At 35.6% G+C, this 21,954-nt stretch overlaps 1 protein-coding gene across 1 annotated transcript; it reads right to left on the bottom strand.

The window, feature by feature from the left end:
• Positions 1-4,353: 4,353 nt before the first annotated feature.
• LOC138702239 (globin CTT-VI-like) lies at positions 4,354-20,615 on the bottom strand. Its single transcript, XM_069829826.1, has 4 exons — positions 20,479-20,615; positions 7,432-7,541; positions 5,174-5,399; positions 4,354-4,563 (listed from the first exon to the last, which is right to left on the bottom strand). The coding sequence occupies exons 1-4, from the start codon at positions 20,515-20,517 to the stop codon at positions 4,420-4,422; spliced, it is 519 nt and encodes a 172-aa protein (XP_069685927.1). The 5' UTR covers positions 20,518-20,615; the 3' UTR covers positions 4,354-4,419.
• Between the last annotated feature and the right edge of the window lie 1,339 nt (positions 20,616-21,954).

The following is a 21,954-nucleotide window of genomic DNA, read 5'->3' as shown; positions in this document are numbered from 1 at the left end:
GTATACTGTGTTATTATCATTAAAAATTCATTTTATATCGTTATGGCCAAAAAAATAAAATACAGAAAGTGATGTAAGTAGAGATTATAGGTAAAAAAATGTCGGAACAAAAGCTTCCATTGTAAACATTACCTCTATTTAGAAGCAGGGATTACATGCACACAATACAATGTACAGTGCAATACAGAATGACTTTTTAAATGGTATCTGCTCTGCAAATCGGTATCCTAGTATTGCATGTATGATTAATTAACGTATGATACATATAATGTAATAAAATATGCTTGCTTACTGTAAAATATTTTGACAGCGTAGAAATAAAATTAATACGAGTTGAAAATTGAAGGCATGTGAACAGTAATCATTCAAGTCCATTTACACAAGTTTTAGAGGAAAATGCAAAAAACCGTGCTTCATTCTTACCTAATCAGTAATTTTCCATGTAATTTTTTCTGGTTGAAATAGAGATAAAACACACTAGTATACCAGTTTTCGAAGTCGTGACTCTTATTGAAATATCCAAAAATTAATTTAAAAATTCCAGAAAATGAATGTTTATTGATCTCATTCATTGAAATACTTGTTACGATAATAGATTTTATTGACAAAAATGCCGTAATAGTCATACATTTTTATTTAAGTTTCATATAATGTAATGTTATAATTTTTTCTCTCTGATTTTTGGGAGTAAACCGTCCACAAACGTAACAAAAATTATTTGGATTATTTCTGCACTTCCGATGTGAACTAGCCCTTTGCATTGTACCACTAAAACACTCAATTAGTACTAAAAAAATACACTAAGTGAAAAAAAAAACTTCACAATATACTACACTGCCGTCAACACATCCACAATGAGACTGACGATTCGTTTCACTAGTGGAGTACCACCTCATCTCATCGCGGGTGTAGCGTAGACCAGCCTCTTATGGCGCACTCTGGGTAACGACTCTGTCGGTAAATTGGTCTACACAACTGGCCTCATATGACGAAATGACGAAAAGTCAAGTACCCGGCATTAGTAAAAAAAAAAAAAAAAGAAAACAATATATTGGAACCGAATTTCAATACAGAAATTGGAATCTAATATTCAAACTGGATCTCGAATAACATTATTTTTAAATACAAAATGGTGTCTGTCAGTTTATATTATTTATGCTCGGCCATGCCGAAATGTAGTAATTATACACCTGGTAGTTGTTCAGCCAATGAGAAATCACCATTATACCATTATAAAACCGCAAGTATCAATTATTCTCGGATATGCAATCGAAAGACAATTAGCGAAAAGTCACGGAGGCTGGGAAATCCAATACTGTCGCAGAAGGTTATGTTCTGTTACTATAATAATTAGCGTTAATTGTAAATAATATTCAAATAAATTCAATTTGTCATCTCGTTTTTCAATTCTAAATCAATTTCCAGATTATATCAAGCCTATTGTTCATATTATTCTCTAGATTATATCAAGGTCAATGACATTCGTGCCTCGGAAAAAATCAATACTTTCGCGTCTGCGCACATCTCACAATTCAGGTCAGTTCCGCTCCTGACTTACATGAATACTTATGAATAATTTCAAGTTAGAAATATGTTCGACCATAAAAAGTCGTATGAAACTTACCTATAATGGTAATTAAGACGTTCTTATGAAAATTATGAAACTCGCTTGCGCTCGTTTCATAAACAAACATACTCGCTTCTTAATTACTACCATTATAGCCTCGTTGCATAATGTACTATTACCGTTATAGGGCCTTGGTCCACTACGTTTCGTCCACTTTTTTTTGTCCACTGTCACATTTGTCCATTTCATGATTTGTCCATTATGTTTTCGTCCACTGACCATTTCGTCCATTGTGACAAAAAAATAGATGACATGAAACATAATTCATTTGGTGAAAATGTAATGTACGGTATTTAAATTTAAATGTATGTATGTATTTATTCACACTGCAATGGGTATATAACCGTTGGCAGTGGTAACTAATTACACTCAATAATGACAACAATAAACTTGTTAATTAAAAATACACTTAATAATACCAATAATTAATACAATTAATCAATACTAACAATAATTAATAATAATAATAATAATAATAATAATAATAATAATAATAATAATAATAATAGGGAATATCCTAAATTAAATGAAGCACGATAACTTAAAATAACATTTAAAATAAATCTAATTTGTATCTTAAATCTAAGTTCGAACTAAAACCCACGAGTATGATATGTTCATATCTGCATAAGTACCTTTCCACATTACACTCATTTCGCTGTCAACTCACTCACTGCACTGGAACTACGACACATTTCACTGATTCTATCCTGATTTCACTAACACTTCAAAAACATTTCCCTGTCCAAATACTTTGCACTGCCACTATAAACTATAAAGCTTCCCTGACAGGAACACGTTTCACTGACACAACACACTTCACTGACACAACACACTTCACTGACATAACACACTTCACTTGTGTTGTTGAATGTACATAGTGTTTGTATTATAAACATGATTAATCATAATTTTCTTCTTCCTGAAGAACTTCAGCAGGGTTAATTTTTAAACTACATGAAATTCCTCAAAGATATGTTTCCAGCCGGTCGTTGTTCTTGTAGTCTTCATACAGTGTAATCATTTCCCCGATGCGTTCATGATTATTGATTTACCTGACTTAATGGTGCATGGCTTTCGTGTGTCCTCCCAACAGTTGAGTAATCAGCTGCTCCTTTGATTCCTGTTCATCCAGCAAGACTTTCAAATGCTGGGATGATGAACAATCATGAATTTTTTAGTTTACTATGCCAACATTCGACGGCATTGTTAATCCTCTGTTCCTCACTTAAGACTGATTCTTACACATTCCATAACCATGTTTCCGGTGTTGTAATTGTAGGTGAGAAACACAAATATGTATTCCAAGATGAACGAAAGGTTATGGACACAAAACGTGTGGACAAAGTATATTGATGGACGTAAATTGTATGGACCAATCGGTTGTGGACAAGAGAACGTGGACGAAAGTGAGTGGACAATGGACGAAACAAATTGTGAACAAAAGATAGTGGACGAAACGCCCGCAAACCTTATTTAGAAACAGTAAAAGGAGACTGTTGCACAAATTGTTAAAATATACTAATATTGTTAGATTTCCTTCACGATACAGACCTCTTGCTCGGAGTTCTTTACCAAAATTTACATATAATTTTTTGAAACAATTATCAATATCATCTTTTGAAATTAAAAAAATTATCTCGCAAATTCATAAATATTCCCTGCAGATTACACAATTTCATTTATACCACTCAGAAGGCCTTAATTAAGGATATGCTAATTTTAAATAAAATCTTTTATTTATAAATATAATTTTAAAGTCATCTTCTAAGATTTTATTTTATAATTGATAATCAGTGGTGCTTAATTATTACATTTTATTTTTATAACAATACTCATATTTAATTAATTATATTTTTATCTGCTATTAATTTCCGGATCCTCGTGGTCATCCTTAATTTAGGCCGGACGATTTATTTCTCTCTCTCATTTATATTCATCCGTTTCTCTAATTTTATTAGTAATGTATTTTACACGACGAGTGTTTGAAATAACGCCGAAATTAAACAATTTGTATATCGAAATGTAAGATTTTTTTTTTTCACTATGCAATATAATCCCTAGTTGTAAAAATTCTCTCATTTATATCTATACTTTTTCGAGCTTGAATTTAATGATTACTTACTTACTTACTTACTTACTTACTTACTTACTTACTTACTTACTTACTGGCTTTTAAGGAACCCGGAGGTACATTGCCGCCCTCACATAAGCCCGCCATCGGTCCCTATCCTGTGCAAGATTAATCCAGTCTCTATCATCATATCCCAGCTCCCTCAAATACATTTTAATATTATCTTCCCATCTACGTCTCGGCCTCCCTAAAGGTCTTTTTCCCTCCGGTCTCCCAACTAACACTCTATATGCATTTCTGGATTCGCCCATACGTGCTACATGCCCTGCTCATCTCAAACGTCTGGATTTAATGTTCCTAATTATGTCAGGTGAAGAATACAATGCGTGCAGTTCTGTGTTGTGTAACTTTCTCCATTCTCCTGTAACTTCATCCCTCTTAGCCCCAAATATTTTCCTAAGCACCTTATTCTCAAACACCCTTAACCTATGTTCCTCTCTCAAAGTGAGAGTCCAAGTTTCACAACTATAAAGAATTTAATGACTGCATAGGAATTATGAAAAGAATGGGTTTTATCATTAGTGAGAACCTAGTACTGGATTCGGAAATAACAACCGGGAATCGTATACGAAATAAGTGCTTAGAATAATAATTATATGAGCTCCTCTTATGTTTATTTTCAGTATAAAATTACAATAAATTACAAACAAAATATCTGCTAGTGCAAAAGTTCATCGTTATATTCTTGGATGATTCTTTGGATCATGTTCTTCATGAGTTTAGCTACCGCGGCTTCTGCATACGGAGACAGCTTGTATCCCAGGCGAGACTTCATCACGTTCACCACTGCCACGTGAAATTTCTGAAAACAATGCTCATTGTCAATATATCACGTTAGAATGTATAGTTCCAGAACGTTGGAAATGTCAAGTTCTGTGATAAGGTCGAATACCCAAAAGATTATTTCTGATAACGTTCACCTTGAAAGCCTAAAAGCGCGTTTAAAATTAATGCTAGCAAACATCTCGAATTCTCTAATCACGTTATAAATTACAATTACATTGAAGAAGACGACTGGCACTTTCAATTGTCACGGACGAAGTTATGTTTCATATCAGTACTTGCTATATATTAATCACAGTTAGCAGAATATGGGACTCCCAGTCACCAAACGAGATTAATAAGTACTTTTGTGTTAGTCCGAAAGTGAATGTGTGATGCAGGTTGATGCATGATCGTGGATTACGACCATCTAAAAAAAAGAAAGATTTCTTCACTTGGGGATATGTTAAAGATAGGCCTAATCACAAAACATGTAACTTGAAAGAGAAATTCATTGACACGTATGAAACGATTTAGCATACTCTACATATTTCAAAAGAAAATTAAATTGTATTGCAAGTTATTTGATTGTTTATCGATTACTCTTTATGATTGTCAGAGATAACTGTTTGAGAGGCATGTAAGGATACCTTGAAATCTTCTGTAGGCACTTTCCTGCGCTTGTGCATCTGGCCGATGTCTCTGAGGAAGCTGGCGACTTTGTCCTCGTCGTCCATGTCAGTGACTACTCTGGTGACCGCAGCTAGTGTCTTGTTCCCTTGATCTTGAAACGTCACTTCTTCCTTCAGTTTGTCAATAGGAATATCTGCAAACATCTTGAACTGTTTTCGAGCGTCAGGATGTGCCTTCAGAGCTCTGCAGAATTGAACACAGTGTTCAATTAAGGTGTGTGATGGGTGGAATTTCTATTTTCTACCTTTTTCAAGCTACGTCCTTCATTTTTGTACACATAATTACGGTGTGATAGATAATGATCTGGTGAAGTTTTATTTCTGTGAAGCAATTAGTGTCTGAGTTATTAAAATTATTTTTAAAAATTTGCACATTTCAAAATGAAATGTGTTGCTCAATTTTTCAGTAAAGTGTTTGAAATTGTTTTTGCAAGACCAGCGGCATATTTAGAAAAACGTCACGCATTAGTTTTAACCTATATCTTTACTACAAACGGGGAAAAAAAAATTTATAACCACTGCATACCTAAAAATATAAATTTTCCATTGCCACTATAAATAATTTATTTCTTACTTCAAAAATTATTTATGTAATCATAAAACCCATGCGCTATTTCATTAATCACAATGTATATAACATGCAGTAAAATTTTCATGTTCCTAGCATCAAAATTGTAAGAATCTTCACTTCGAACATGACGAAATGTGCTGAAGAAAGTGTGAAAAAAACAGCTTGTAAAATTTGCATGGAATTGAAGTTCAAGGTGCAGTCATTTATATATTGCGTAATGTTTATGCTTTCGAGAGCCGCAGAGCATTGAAACTTGCTAAACATATAAATAGGAGATTGCTGATTCATTTTTTATAAGAAAACGAAAATGCGATTCTTGACTGAAAATGACCAAAATGTCACTCATCTCCCCCTTTATGTCTTCTTAATATTGTCACTAAAAGCTATCGACTCACTGTTCAAACCGAAATTAAATCCCCAGATAAATACTTCGAAATCTGTGATGACTGATGTTAATGTGGACGGATTTTCTAAAATAATTTGGCTCACCTTTTACCATCCATATTGCTTCCTCACTTTGTGTTCGTGCTAATGTAATTTCTATGCTAATGTAAAAACAGTACAAACGATCCTGAAGGATTTGAAGTGCTAAGGGCCGTTATTGATCGCCCCTGTAAAAATGATACCAATACCATACCATGCTAATGTAAAAGATTGAGTGCTATAAAGGTGATACATACTTCCTGGTCATACGTTACTCGTTTCCCATCAACTTCTGTTTTTAATGTGGAAAGAATAATTTTGGCTTTAGTAATTGATGGAAGATATTCAAGACATACATAAGTGAAACAATTTCTTGTCTTCCCAGCTAATAGTAATTTTCTTTTCTGGATTGAATATATAAGTAATTATTTCTAATTGCAAGAGTAAAATATTTAATTTCCCTCATAATAAGAAGTGTAGCTATAGTTAATAGAGTAGCTTCGCATTATCTAATATTTATCATAGTATTTCTTGTGTACATAAAAGTCGTCATTTAATGGTGATATAAACGTCAAAAGATACCGTGTAACACAGTAGTCACTTGTGAACTGGTGGACCAGCTTTGTGGACCATCACGACCGATCCATTATCTAGGGAAATATTCATTTAAGTGAACTGCTATTGCACGGGAAAAGTGAGGGAGAGAACTATCATATTGATAATACTTATATACGGATACCTAGAAGGACATGTTCCAATTTAAGGTTACGAAATCCTGATGTTTGACCTAGTCATCGACAGCTGGTGTCACCAGACCTGATCTATTGTGCCTTTCCCCACATACCAAGTCACAGCGAAGTCTCAACCTCCTTAGTGCAGGTCCCACTGTTTGTATTAAGATGCAAACAAGTTGCAAGCCTGGTTCACAGTACGACGTATGGATTTTTACAAATAAATCAACGAATGATAATTGCACCCATGTGACATTTTTGCTTAAAGCGACTTATAGAAATAATTTATAACTCTATATTTGCTATGACTAGCCTATAGTGTCACCATCATTAGAGAATAGATTGCTTAGACGTGTAATATATGAACCATGCTCTTTTGCAAAGGGATAATAGTAGTGAAGCAATGGAAATGTTTACTCACAAGGTTTTCTGTAGCCTATTTTTTCTTATAATAATAAGCCCTTTTAAGGAGACATTTTACGGTTACTTACTCTAGTAAAATGGCTTCTCCGACTTTGGGGTCTTTCTTAAATAATGCCCATGTTTTGGATACTATTTTCTTTTCATATGGATTCAGCCCCAAGAAATCTGCGTGGCAAAGCTGAAACACAAATTCAAATCATCAGTGACATGGCGATGTCTGCTTATCTTGTACTTTGTTAATAGTTTGTTAATGCGAAATGTTTAAGTGAGCACCTATTCGAGAAGAAATGTTCGTTACAATTTCTGTAATATTCTACGCGCATCTTTCTGCTTAGCAACCCGCAATATATTATTATTGGAAAAATAATTTAGGTTTTAATATCATTGTATATGTGTTACATTCAACACATTACTAGTGGCTTATCCTCTAATCAGCGATGTATGCAATGGAAGGGGAAAGGAACTGGTCACCCTACCTCATTATCTCCTGGCTTAGTTACCTCATGAGTGATGTATTATTGGTGCTACTTATGATGTTCCAATCAGTCTTCGGACTGTTGACTAAACGTACATTATACAGAATGTTAAGGAAAAAAGTATCCAATATTTTAGGAGGTGCTAGTATGCATCAAAACAAGAAAAAAAATTATAATAAACATGGGTCCTACAACACATACTTTCTGAGATCTGAACACTTGTTCATAGGAAGTGCTCAATGTGACGTCCATTCATGACAATGCATTCCTCTGTCCTTCGGCGGTAAGGAATCACGCACTCTTTGAAATTGATCTGGTTGTTCTTGATTACCAAAAGTCTAGGGGATTTAGATTTGAGGAATGACCAGGCCAAGGTATGGGGCCTCCCCAATCAACCCAGCGGTCCTGAAATGTCAGCGTCAGGTGTTCACGCTCACTGCGGAAAAAATGTACTGGTGTGCCATCATGCATGAACCACATCTGTAGTCTTTGCTGACATGGCACATACTCCAGCAAGGTAGGCAATACGTTGATAGGAAAGTCCTGATAACGAGCCCCAGTTAATCTCTGTGGTAGCACGTATGGCCCTTAATCTATCGCCAAGAACGCCTGCCCATACGTTGATTCTTCAAGTGCATGGGGATTTTCATCAGCCCACACATGCTGATTACGAAAATTCACAACACCATCTCTGCTGACCCCCGCTCATATCCGCAACCAAACTTTTATTTTCAATATTCCTTGCGACGTATCAGTATTCCATGCCAGAGGTGTCAACTACGGTATGATTATCTGGTAGTCTGCTGTATTGTAGGGCAGAAAAATGCATTGCTATGAATGGACGTCACATTGAGCACCTCCTATGAACAGGTGTTCAGATCTCAGAAAGTATGTGTTGTAGGACCCATGTTTAGTATACATTGTTTCTTTTTTTGGTGCATACTATCACCTCCCAAAATATTGGATACTTTTTAACAACTTGTATAATATTAGTAGCTTGATCAACGAATGCTGCATTTATTTTCTTGCACTTGTTACGATTTTCATTGAAAGTAGTTGAAGTTCTTTGTTTTATGATGCTGCTAAGATGATTCTCAGCAAGCGGTGATCTACGATTTTATTTGAAGTTACATAACCACCACAATGTAAACGTTCCATTCAGTTATATGGATTCTAAAAGTCTCCTGCAATATTCTATTTCTTATACGTATTTCACAATTATTTGTTTCTGTGTTGCTATCCCTAATCGCAGACATTGAAGCCAACCCTAGGGATTCCTGTATATATATATATATATATATATATATATATATATGATCCGCGGAACGTTAGCCATTAGGAATTTATTGAATTGGTCTCTGGCGAAGCTGATACTGTACTGTAGTTCCACTCTTGCTAATGCACCGGTGAAAATTATAATTGTGAATTATGGTTCAGTGTTACAATTATGACGACATAAACAAAGTATCCCGAGAAAGTCTGTTCTTGCAATATAAATTAGAGGCAGTGACGTCAACTGAAGAAGAAACAGGGGTGACGCGAACTGGTATTCAGCAAGTTCAGCAAGCTCAGCAGAACAAGACCTCAATGCAAGCGAATGGAAATAGTGGACATCAGATGGGAGCAATTCCGAAGCGGGTGAAGGAACTAAGATCTAAATCGTGGCTGAATAGAAGTAGAGTAACGCAAGTAGAGATAGTTCAGGGAGCAGTGATGATGGAAGAGGGGAAAACAAGGTGAAAAAACAGTATGACTTAAGGAAATGGTGTGGAGGGGAAATAAATCGTGAGAAAAGACAACTAAACTCTAAAAAGTAGCAATGTGGAAAAGGGAGTAGTGAAAAGTGCAAATAATTAGAGATGAGTGAGGTTACAGTATTTTTGGTATAATGATGGGTTAGGAGTAAAGTAGAGGAAGAATTGATGAAAGACAAGAAAAGACTAGTGGAAGAATTGCAATAATATATTAAAAATAAGTAATGTCCCAATTGACTTGTACGAGAGGCGTGTAAAACGGGGAGACGACACTGTATACTAACAATGTGAAGTGCCGCCTCACCGAAAGGTATATTGCTTAAAGACAAATATATACATTCATACATTCATTCATTCAATATAAATTAGACTCGAACTTGCCGCATTTGATCTTGTGTGTCTACAGCAGCCGTTGCGAAAATGTGATCGTGCGCCGAGCCACTGTGTTACCTGTAACGTGCATAGCACCTATGGAGGGAGGCGGACACTCGAAGGGGAAGTGAAGCAACTGTCTGACTTAGTAACGGATTTTAATTTTCCTTACGTCAAGCACTTAAATATAATTTTATACAGTACGAGGCGCATCCAGAAAGTAAGTTTCCCTATTTTTTTTAAAGAACACACTTTCAGGAAAACATTTATTGGCAACAGGTACAGCAATGTTTCAGCTATTTTTCAACATAGCCACCATCAGAATTGAGACACTTGTCGTATTGTGGAATCAACTTTTGTATCCCTCTGTCATAGAACTCTGCCGCCTGTGAATGGAACCAGCGTGTGACAGACAGCTTCAGCTCTTCGTCGTTGCCAAAACGCTCACCGCAAAACAGGAATTTCTTGAGGTGCAAGAAAACGTGAAAATCGCTGGGACCAAGATCAGGACTGTAGTGTGGATGATGAAACAACTCCCAGCCAAATTCCGTCAAAACAGCTCCTGTGCGCCGAGCCGTATGTGGACGAGCATTGTCATGGAGGAGCACAACACAGTAAGCATTCCACGTCTCTTGTTTTGAATGGCATGTCGCAATTTTCGCAGTGTTTCACAGTAACGGTCAGCGTTCACTGTTTCACCTCTTGGAAGGAAGTCAATGGGCAGAATGCCCTTCCTGTCCCAGAACACCGTGCACATCACTTTCCGTACCGACAGCATCTGTTGAATTTCGTCCTGACCGGAGATCCACTATGCCGCCAATGCATTGACTGCTGCTTGGTTTCCGGGGTGAAGTGCGAAATCCAAGTCTCATCGCCCGTGACGATCCTGTCGAGGAACTCGTCGCCGTCATCGTGATATCGTTGCAGAAATGACAGTACTGCTCCTAAACGTTGCATTTTGTGTTCGGGTGTCAGGTTTTTCGGCACACACTTTTTAGAACAGCAGGTGCTTAGTGACAATCTCATGCAACAAGGATCGCGATATGTGCGGAAAATGGCTGCTCAGCTCCGTAATCGTGAAGCGACGGTTCTCCATGATGCACTGACGCACCAGCTCAACACGATCATCATTGATGAGGGACGGTCGCTCACTGCACTCTTCATCATGGACACTTTGACGACCTTCGGAAAACTGCCTACACCAGCGACGCACCATCTGCTTACTCATGATGTTCAGCCTATAGACCTGACAGAGCTGCCGATGAATTTCAATTGGCGCAATGCTTTGTGCATTAAAGAACTTTATCACCGACCGAACGTCGCAGGCGGCGGGGGAAGGAATAAAAGCTTCCATTTCGGACCACTGCTGCCACGCTACTGGCACCAGGCGGGACCTGTCCGGCTGGCATATGATTGATACGTCATAGATCTGTTACGCATGCGCAATTGACTCGGCTAATTACGTTTACTTTCAAGGGGAAAAAATCGAGAAACTTACTTTCTGGATGTGCCTCGTACAAGGCTGTAAACTAATATTTAGTACATGTAACGAAGAAAGAAATGAATAAGAAAACATAGGACACATTATCACAACCTAAAATTAACTGTCTTCAGAATGTCTCTGCGACAGAGTTTCAAAATCAGGAATTATGTCACTGCCAGTCGTAGTTGATCACGAAGGTATTTGTCTGTCAGTCGTGATCTAAATTTGGTTTTTACTATTTTCATTGTTGAAAATAATTTTTCACAAACGTAAGTTGTGGCGAACATGGCTTGAACGGAGCAAGCGGAAGAACGAAGCTTCGAATATTTATTTTTTGGCAAAGATTTGAAAAGTTCAAAATTCGTCCAGTCCTTACATCTAGCTTTCATTTAACATCACATTATACATCTTGAGTTTAAATTGAAGATCTAACCGCATTATTCGTACATCTGCTGGATGAATGTACAGAGATAATAATAATAATAATAATAATAATAATAATAATAATAATAATAATAATAATAACACTTAACCTTTTAATGTTTCATGGGTGACATGTAGTATACTGCCGTTTTATGTTAGACAACCGTTTTCCTCGTAATACTTGTGAACAAATCATAGGCCTACATGTAATATTCCCATCATATTGACAGCAAAAAAAATGCGTCCTCCCATCCTGTTTTTGTAGCGGTACATGGTTTCGAGAGAGACATTGCGACGATACGCCACTCGCAGTCAGAGACAAATACAAATGGAATGGAGTTTGACTCCAGTGAGTGAGAGGGTGGGGGTTGGGGGAGGTAGGAAGTAAGAGAAATGCATAGCTATCATTGCGAGCCACAATGTGCTCGCGAGTCACATTTTCGCCACGGCTGGTCTACAGTATGGAAAGTTGACACTAACCAATGGTCATTTAATATAAGCAGTAGAAATTTTACATCTGAAACAGACCTCAAGAAGAGACGGCATTAATAGAATTGATTGTACCAGGGGCAATTCCATCGGGGTAAAAGTGGCAGGTACATAATATTGAAAATAAATGTTGAGACTGAAAGAGAACCTGAATTGTAATTCGTAAATCCTTTTATAATATTTAATTTTGTAAAAATTAATTTTAATACAATTCCTCGGATCCAAGGTTCCACCACAGTCTACTATATACAGTCGCGAAGCTCAATACGTAGTAAATATGCAAACATTAGATAGTTGGTCACCACTAGGATCGCTAATATCGCCTCATTACAGGCAATGCAAAATAGTACCGTCACAGTCTATAGTTTCTAGCACCCTCAAAACTCAAGCTTCGTGACTGTATATACTAGACTATGGTTCTACTGTCACTTCTTGTGCATGTTGAATTACGTAAGAGTTGAATTGTCATGAAAACGGATAAACACACACAGCTAGAACACTTCTGTATCTGTGTCAGTCGTTGAAGACGACTACTACTACTCGTTACGTAAGCGGCTTTAACTGAGATGTGTACTCTGAAATTATGACTAATTGCAATGTAATTGATTTGAAATGTGTGTTAAGATATACTGCGGTTATTAAAGGCGCTTGGTCTTCCCAACAAAATTAATACTAAGAGACTATGGAAGTAGAATATGAACTCTCTTGACTTCGTATTGTGAAAGACCAAAAGAAGAGTTGAAATTATTACATCTCGACTTTGAAGACAGACGTTTAAGTATCTCTAAATTTGTACTGTTTTACGAAAGTTGTTAATGAGTGTTATGAAATGGCACAATAATTTACGAAATAGGCCGATTATCAGCGGGTTAATTTTGTTGTTATTAAATTATTTCAACTTGTTTGTAAAGCCTGATATACGTCACTAACGATACAATTTGATACTGAATGTTGAAACTGGCGCTTAATGTTGATAAGACTAGTGTAATCAAATTTAGTACACATTATAGTACTCAGTTTTCCTACAATATTAGATTAAAATATGGAACCCATCTTAAAGAATCTGTAAACACAAAGTTTCTTGGTTTAGAATTTGGTAATTGCTTTGAGGGTTTATGTACGTGAACGACCACAAATATTATCAGAAAATGCAGGCTCTAAATTTCTAAAATTTTATAAGGAAATGAACTCACAATTGGACAAAAATTACAAGGTACCACAACAAGACTTATTAGAACTTAAATATTTGATAAAAGTACAAGAAAGGTTACTAATAATATTTTTAAGAATTCACTTTTTACTTCAAATTAAATTTTCCAAAATTTGAAAATTTTCACATATATTTCATAACTCCACAACCATTAGAAATAGAATTCTGAAATTTTGTATACTGATTTAAGATGCATTTATGCAAAGGAAAGATTACAGTAATGCCCATTTCTTTGAAAATAGAAAAATTAGGTTACAAAACATTATGTAAATTTTGATATATTTTATATAGAACAAATAAAGAATTAATTGTATTAAAATAAACAACTCTACATGTCTGAGAGTAGTCTACTTTTCAGAAATAAGTGTTTATTACATGCAGAAAAAATATCAAAGATGTCAGAGAGACCATAACTATGTTATGGTTAGCAAATGATATAACTGAATTTTTTTGTTTTGTTTTTTTTTTTCATACTCTGAAAAAATATTATTAGTAACCATTTTTATATACTTTTATCAAATATTTAAGTTGTAATAAGTCTTGTTGTGGTACCTTGTAATTTTTGTCCAATTGTGAGTTCATTTTCTTATAAAATGTTAGAAATTTAGAGCCTGCATTTTCTGATAATAATTGTGGTCGTTCACGTACATATACCCTTAATTGAAAAACACGCATAGAATGTAATATATTAATCCTAAATTGAGCTCGCCTATTACATATTAAGAAGTTCTTTATGTTTTTTTGATGTTTTAAACACCCTTAAAATGGTATAAGCTTACTTTTCATATTTTCATTATTGTTGTTTAGTCAACTGTCCGAAGACAGGTTTGAACCTCATAAGTAACACCGATAAGGCATCACTCATGAGGCAACTAGGCCAGGAGATAATGGGATAAGTGGCCAGTTCCTTTCCCCCTCCAATCCGTACATCGCCGATTAGCTACATATTCCACTAATCAGACCTCAGATGCATACAAACAATTGTCAAGTGAGATGTACTGCCCAATATTAAATATACATATCAGCCAGAACCTCAATCAGAGGTAATATTTTCATTATATAATGAAATATGGGATAATATTCTGGAATAGTTTCTCTGAAGCTAAACATATGTTTGGTTTACAAAATAAAGCCCGAAGGATAATGATAGCTGTTGTGCATAAATGGATACAATGTAGAATGATATTTGAAAATTTAGAAATCTTGAGTTTATATTCTTTCCCTGATAATGTTTTCATATTAAAGACCAAAATACATTTACTAATAACCTAACTATCCATAATCAATTACAAGACGAAAGTCAGATCTCAGTCTACCCTCCGTTAGTTTCCGCTGTTATGTTGGAAATTTCAAGTTCCAGGACACGGTGGATTACCCAAAAGCCTAAATTCTATTCACAATCTCCGGGAAAGCCTAAAAACTCATATAACTTCTGACTCGTTCCATATCTTAAAGCTACAATGCTGATGTAAGATCTAAGGAATACAATGAATGAAAATAAATTTAAAAATGACGAGATATAGAACCGTACGTTTTAATTCCGCTTATTCTGTTGTGTTGTTCATATCTGGCTATTCCAAAGAATTAGATCCTGTTTTAAAGACATTCAAATAGCATGGGGGAGACTGTTGTACCTTTGAACACTTTTCACATTTTATTTTTTTTTTAATTTTGGGAAATGACATTTTTTGAATTAAAAAATTCTTTAAATAATTATTGAAGATTCCTTTACAAAGTCCTGTATGTATTTTCCTGTTTTACACAACTATTAAGGATGGAAAAAATAAAATGTAATATGTTCAAAGGTACAACAGGTTCATGTACCTTAAAACATATCCTCTTGTAACACAAGAAATATAGGTGGGAATATAGCTGTAAAAACTGACAATTATATTTAAAATGTATTTGCAATCATAAACCAGAGCAGGCTTCTCTGATTTAGATTTTATTTCCTGGAGGAGCAATTACTTCTTCAACAGCTTTCTTCAAGGCATCCGGATCAATTGAGGGCCTCTTAACTCCAGACTTACTTCGTGACATGGTCTTAAAATAAAAGAAAGACCAAACACCAATAGTATTATGTACCTTGGAACATGTTCCATGATACAAGATGTTCTGTGTTCAAAGGTACAAGAGGGTGCACGATTAAACTAACATAGCCCCCAAAACTAGAGATTCGAATAAATCATGGGAATTAAAATACGTTAGGCCTATTACTCACCAGATGATACGGAACACATTGTACTTGATGGATAGTAACAAATACAATCTGGTATTGTGTTAGAAAACATATATCAATGGACGAAATGTTTACTTTTTTTACTAAAAAATATTCTTTTCTCCACAGAACTCACACTTTGCAATAAATCAAACCGAAACTACGACCAGAGCTACTTAGCGGCTTTCTCTACAATCTACTTCACTTTGAGTCCTCAAGGTAGTAGCAAAAAATTAAAAACAAAAAAATGTTCAAAGGTACACTATGCTAAAGGTACAACAGTCTCCCCTACATATAACAGTGGGCCAAAAAAGGCACAAAATTTAAATGATATTCCAGTAGCTAATGATTTCACTTGAATGTTTATTTCACAGACAAATTTCACAGTCTTTGTAGACCGAGAAAGTTCTGTAATATTTAATTTTTTACCATTTATTAAACATTATTTATTTTTTGTAAGGCAGTGCAAAATCGATCGTTCAAGCCGAACTAAGCAATATGGTCTTACGAGTTCAGCAAGCCAAGCCGTTTGTTGTGCTATCCTTTTTTTTTGTTCAGTTTTGAGTTCTCATTTTGTGAATAATGGGTCGCTTAAAACGAACGAAGACAAGATTTTCATTGAACATGTTCACCAATATGATCATTTATCTGCCTGTCAAATTGTAAGGAACTACGCTCAGCGAGAATGGTCTGTTTCTAATGTACAATGATTGATTAGCAAGATACGGACATAATATCCCTCCTGAGAGATTATTGCGTGAAAGATCGCATTTCTCAGATTCTCTGATGGTTTCCGCTGGAGTATCAAACGAGAACTTAATCCTATGGTTTATTTTGTGTGGAGTCAATTACAAAAAGCAGTTTACTATAAAACAAGAATTCGTAATATTGAACATTTAAGACAACGCCTTCTTGAATGTTGGGACTGGCTTGTTCAAAGACAGATATCCAGTGCTATTGGACAATGGAGAAGACACCTACAAGTGCTTGTGTGGGCAAATGGCGGTCACATATAACAACATTTTTAATTTTGATTATTTGAAAGATCATTAATTATTAATTTACCAATATTCAGTTTCTGCATTTTGAAGTAATAAATTATCTTAAAAAACCACATTCTTCGCATCATTATACAGTAAGATTTGAAAGTCTTGTCACGGGGAGGCCCTTGTTTGTATGTTGATGTGCATCCATTTTGAACATGTCATAGCAGATGTGTGACAATGGTTGATACGTCTTTACGGTCCAGCTTGTTTAGTATGGGCACCATCATTGTCACGGCACAAAATGATGCGGCGTCATGTCCTGTATGAAATTTTCCACAGTAAAGGCGGTGTGATTTCCTTTTGAAGAATAATTAAGCAGCATGTCTGGAAACATGGATACCAGACAATTGAAGATTTGAAGCAAGCTGTTAGGGAGGCATTCAGGGAAATCACACCGCCTTTGCTGCGGAAAATTTCACACAGGACAAGGCGCCACATCATTCTGTGCAGCGACAGTGATGGTCCCATACTGATGATCTGGATCACTAAACAAACTGAAACGTAAAGTATCAGCCATTGTCACACATCTGCTATGACATGTTCAAAATGGATGCACATCAACATGCAAATAAGGGGGGTGACAAGACTTTCCGACCTTACTGTATATTGACCTCCATAAGATTTTAATTGAGCCTCAAAAAACATAATAAAAAGTCCTGCTCATCTTTAAAGTCTAGTCTTTCCAATTAATTTTTTGTATTTCCGAAAATAGAGTTTTTCTAATTTTGTGCCGTTTTCTTTTTTTTAGCTCACTGTGTGTGTGTGTGTTTTTGTGTGTCTGTATATATATATATATATATATATATATATATATATATATATATATGTATATATCTTACTGTGTGTGTGTATATATATATATATATGTATATATAAACACACACACATATATACACACACACACAACTTACAAATGGCTTTTAAGGAACTGGAAGGTTCATTGCCGCCCTCACATAAGCCCGCCATCGGTCCCTATCCTGTGCATGATTAATCCACTCTCTGTCATCATATTCCACCTCCCTCAAATTCATTTTCATATTATTATCCTCCCATCTACGTCTCGGTCTGTCCAAATGTCTATTTCCTTCCGGTTTCCAAACTAACACTCTGTACAAGGTGTTCCATTTATCTTGTGCACCTATTATAACTCTTTTGTTTGGATAGGTATTTGAATTTTTATTTTTGAGCGTTATGTTAGAACGAGGGCCTAACATGAGTGTGGAAATTTGGTGCATGTAACTACATTACGGTACAAGATACACATGACGTCAGCAATTTTTCAAATAGCACTACATACTTTAATCATGTCATATTGATTACACACATTAAGACGAGTTCAAAACTATATCACAATGTTACCTTACTAATCAATAACAACGATAAAACGAAACAACACTGTACTTCCAATGTGATAATGTTACGCTTTGAGAGTCACAGAAGATGTTCCAAATGGTGACCATTCACATTAATGCACATTCGAAGGCGTTCCCCGAAAGACCGTATGACTGCCCGACATGTTGCTTGCTGAATGGACACACAAGCCTGTCGAATGCGTTGCTGCATGTCGTCTGGTGTTGTCAGAATGTTCTGGTACACACTGTTCCCCACAGAAAGAAGTCGAGTGGCGACAGGTCCGGAGAACGTACAGGCCGCTGTACGTGGTATGTGGCGTCGACGGTTGTTGTGGTTTGTTTACATGTTAGACAGCAAACACACAACACACGACGTGTACGGACGTCAGTCGTATTTCTTTTGTGTAAGTTAATGCATAAGATGAATGGGACACCACAACAAACGGCACATTCTGATGGTATTCATTTTGCATTTTGTTGTTGTTATTGATTGGGAAGGTGACATTGTGATACATTTTTCAACTCGTCTTAATGTGTTGTAATCAATGTAACATGATTAAACTATGTAGTGCTATTTAAAAAATTGATGACGTCACGTGTATCTTGTATCATAATGTAGTTACATGCACCAAATTTCCACACTCATGTTAGCCCCTCGTTCTAACATAACTGTCAAAAACAAAAAATTCCAATATCTATCCAAACAAAAAAGTTATAATAGGTGCACAATATATATACAGGGACATCATTTTATTTTTACTTCAATTTTTATGTACCTGAGTTTTTTAATGTACTTCACTCTCACCCCTTCTACTAATGAAGTTCAACCGTCCTCCACACAGATCCATATACAGTTATAGTAGCCTTACGGTCATAGTAAACAGTACGTTCCAAAAATATGTTCGCGTTTTCCAGTGACGAAAGAGCTTTCAATATTGCATCATTTTCCATTTGCCTACGTAGAATCCCGGTTTCCCTCACCTGCTTCTATTCGCCTCTCTGTAAATGCTAGTGGCTGGGCTGTCTTACCTCTTTTCTGGGAATATTAATTTCTGTTAGGAATTGGACGTCTACGTAATATTATACCCATACAATTGTTTAAAATAACTTAAATAAAAGGGTCTCGTTAAGTAATTAACTGTCACGTGATTTCCTCCTTTTCTACGACGCTGCGACGCGACGTAACCACTTGGACAGACAGTAGATAGCATGTCTGAGTAATTTTATCTTTTCGGATCGGGCAGAAGTGAAGATTGAATTTACAGTACGTAAGGTACTCTTTTATAGAGTAAGTACAGAATTATTTCAACATGAGTTACTTATACGAAGTACGAACCTGGTAATTGGAATTACGTACAGTAGTTTATAGTGCGATAATATGCATATAAGAACTGAAGCCTGTATCAAAATGAACGGCCACCATTTTCAAAAATTTGTTTAAATATCCATATTATGATTATTTTTCAATTTAACTTCATTCTCTATAGTGTACGCTAATGTGCTGTAGACAGTATAATATACACTAAATAATGAATACGTCCACGTGGAAAGTTCAGTTCATGAGTAAAAACACTTATAGTTAATACTGTACTGTATTTTGATTAAAGAAAAACCTAATGAAAATTATCAAACTCAAAATCGCGATATTTCCTAGTTTACGTAAATGGATGAACTACTTTTCTTCCCTCCTGTACCTATTAAAGTGATTTGTTTGTATATATATATATATATATATATATATATATATATATATATATATCTGTCTAATTTTTTGGGAAATAAAGGTCTGCACGGGCCAAAATTTTAAAGACCGAGCCGTTTACCTCAGAACCCGACTCAAGTCCGAAATTGGATAATCGAGTCCTAACAGACTTAACAAGATAGGCGACCTTAATGTCTGGTGCTATTGATGTTCGAATCTGTTCAAGTATTACCGAAACATTGAAAATGTGAAGTCAAGATACACAGTGTAGAACCAAACACTTAGGGTACTATGCAAAGATATTTCGCTAGCCCGCGCTGCGAGCGTGCTAAACTAGCCTCGGCTATCGACTGATTAATTGTACAGGATTCATATCATATCCCATCGCTAACACTGGTTTATGAATACGAAAAACGTTAGTTCGCTGATCATTCACCAGAAGCCCGCGCTAAGAATGTCTATGAATATGGCCTTTATATTCTAAATACAGTCACTGCAAAAACTTAAAACATTCGTACTCGTCAGTATTATGTCGTGGAGAGATGTATCACGAAGTCGCAATTATTTCTTTACGCGACATCAACTCTTACCTGCAAAAGCAGTAAAGCTGAGACCAGATAGCGGAGCATGTTGAAGAAGAGACGGCTGACACTTCACTGTCAGAAGGAGTGCTCGGTTATGATTACTAAATACCAGCCGAGAATTAAATTTGAGATGGGCATCCTTTACGTAATTGTTGGTGCTTTCTAATTGAGCATCCACCAAGTGCTATGTTGATGTACTAGTTAATTTCCTGCTACTTGCCATTTAGCTTTTTTACGCTTAATCATCGTTTCTCTATATATTTCTTCTTTCACTCGAGGAACTACTTGTTGACGAATACGTAACACAAAGAAAGGTCTCTTCACTTACAATGAATATGCCTACGTTACAAGCACTTGAGAATTTACAATGAGTTCGAGATCACACATTACTTTCTTTCCTGTCTGTCTTCGTCTACATGTCTATTTCAATGCGCTTATTTCTGTTTGTCACTCACAATGTTGCCAGGCGTAGGGTGAAATCCGTATCGTTGGAATATTTTAACTCTGGTAGGGATTGATGGATTATTTTGTAAAATTGGCCAAATTGTATGTTTTATCTTATCCTTTTATTGCAGTTTGAAATTAGATTTCAAGTCTGACCCCATATACGGGGTTTGTCAATTGACACAGAATAGCAGAATAGCTCACAATGCATTTTGCAAATGAATTGTATGTTTTTAAAATGACACCAGTCAACACATTTTCTTGGGAAATTGAGAAGAACTTGTTAAAACGCCAAAATAATAAAATATGGTAAAACATATTGAAGTTGCCAAGTTCTATGGTTGAAATCTCATTCACGGATGAAAGATTGCAATGCTCTTTTAATTTCTGATTGTTCTAATTAGTAGTTAAATGTTGGAGACTAATGCCTTTTTTACAATCAATTGAACTGTTACTAAAATCACACTTACTCGCTTACATTTTCCATTTATTTGTGTTTCTGACTTAACATAACATTAATTACTAGGAACTGGACTTTTATGTAATTACATATTATATTCCTTTCAACCTAACCGTACATAAATAATAAATCTTTGCGAATCTTGTGATTACCATTAATATATTAAAATTTGATACTACATATTTTTACATATTTACCCCCACATTACATATGATGTCTTGGTATTACATAAATCTACATATTTAGAGGTTTTATTCATTTTTACTTCTCTAAAAGGGGGAAAAAAAACTTCTGCTGGGTAAGTTTACAATTTGAAATACACAGATTTAAAAAGCCTTTTTACCTACCCAAGAAAGGATATTTTTCGAGACGAAACATAACGTCCTTACTTTCAGAAAGTAGCAGAGGCACTCATCGCATACCACCCACTGTAAATATGAGAGAAAAAAGGCAACATTTCTCATACAACTACCTTGTATTGTAAAAATCACTCAGAAAGTAGCGTTGTTTTCATGCGGTGGAGTGGGACGAGGATGGCATGATTTGTCTCAAACTATAATTTTTCTGCACACGTCTTA

This window comes from Periplaneta americana, chromosome 6 (assembly GCF_040183065.1).
Source record: "Periplaneta americana isolate PAMFEO1 chromosome 6, P.americana_PAMFEO1_priV1, whole genome shotgun sequence".
NCBI classification, from domain to species: Eukaryota; Metazoa; Arthropoda; class Insecta; order Blattodea; family Blattidae; genus Periplaneta; species Periplaneta americana.
This window is presented reverse-complemented; position numbering and strand designations above follow the sequence as displayed.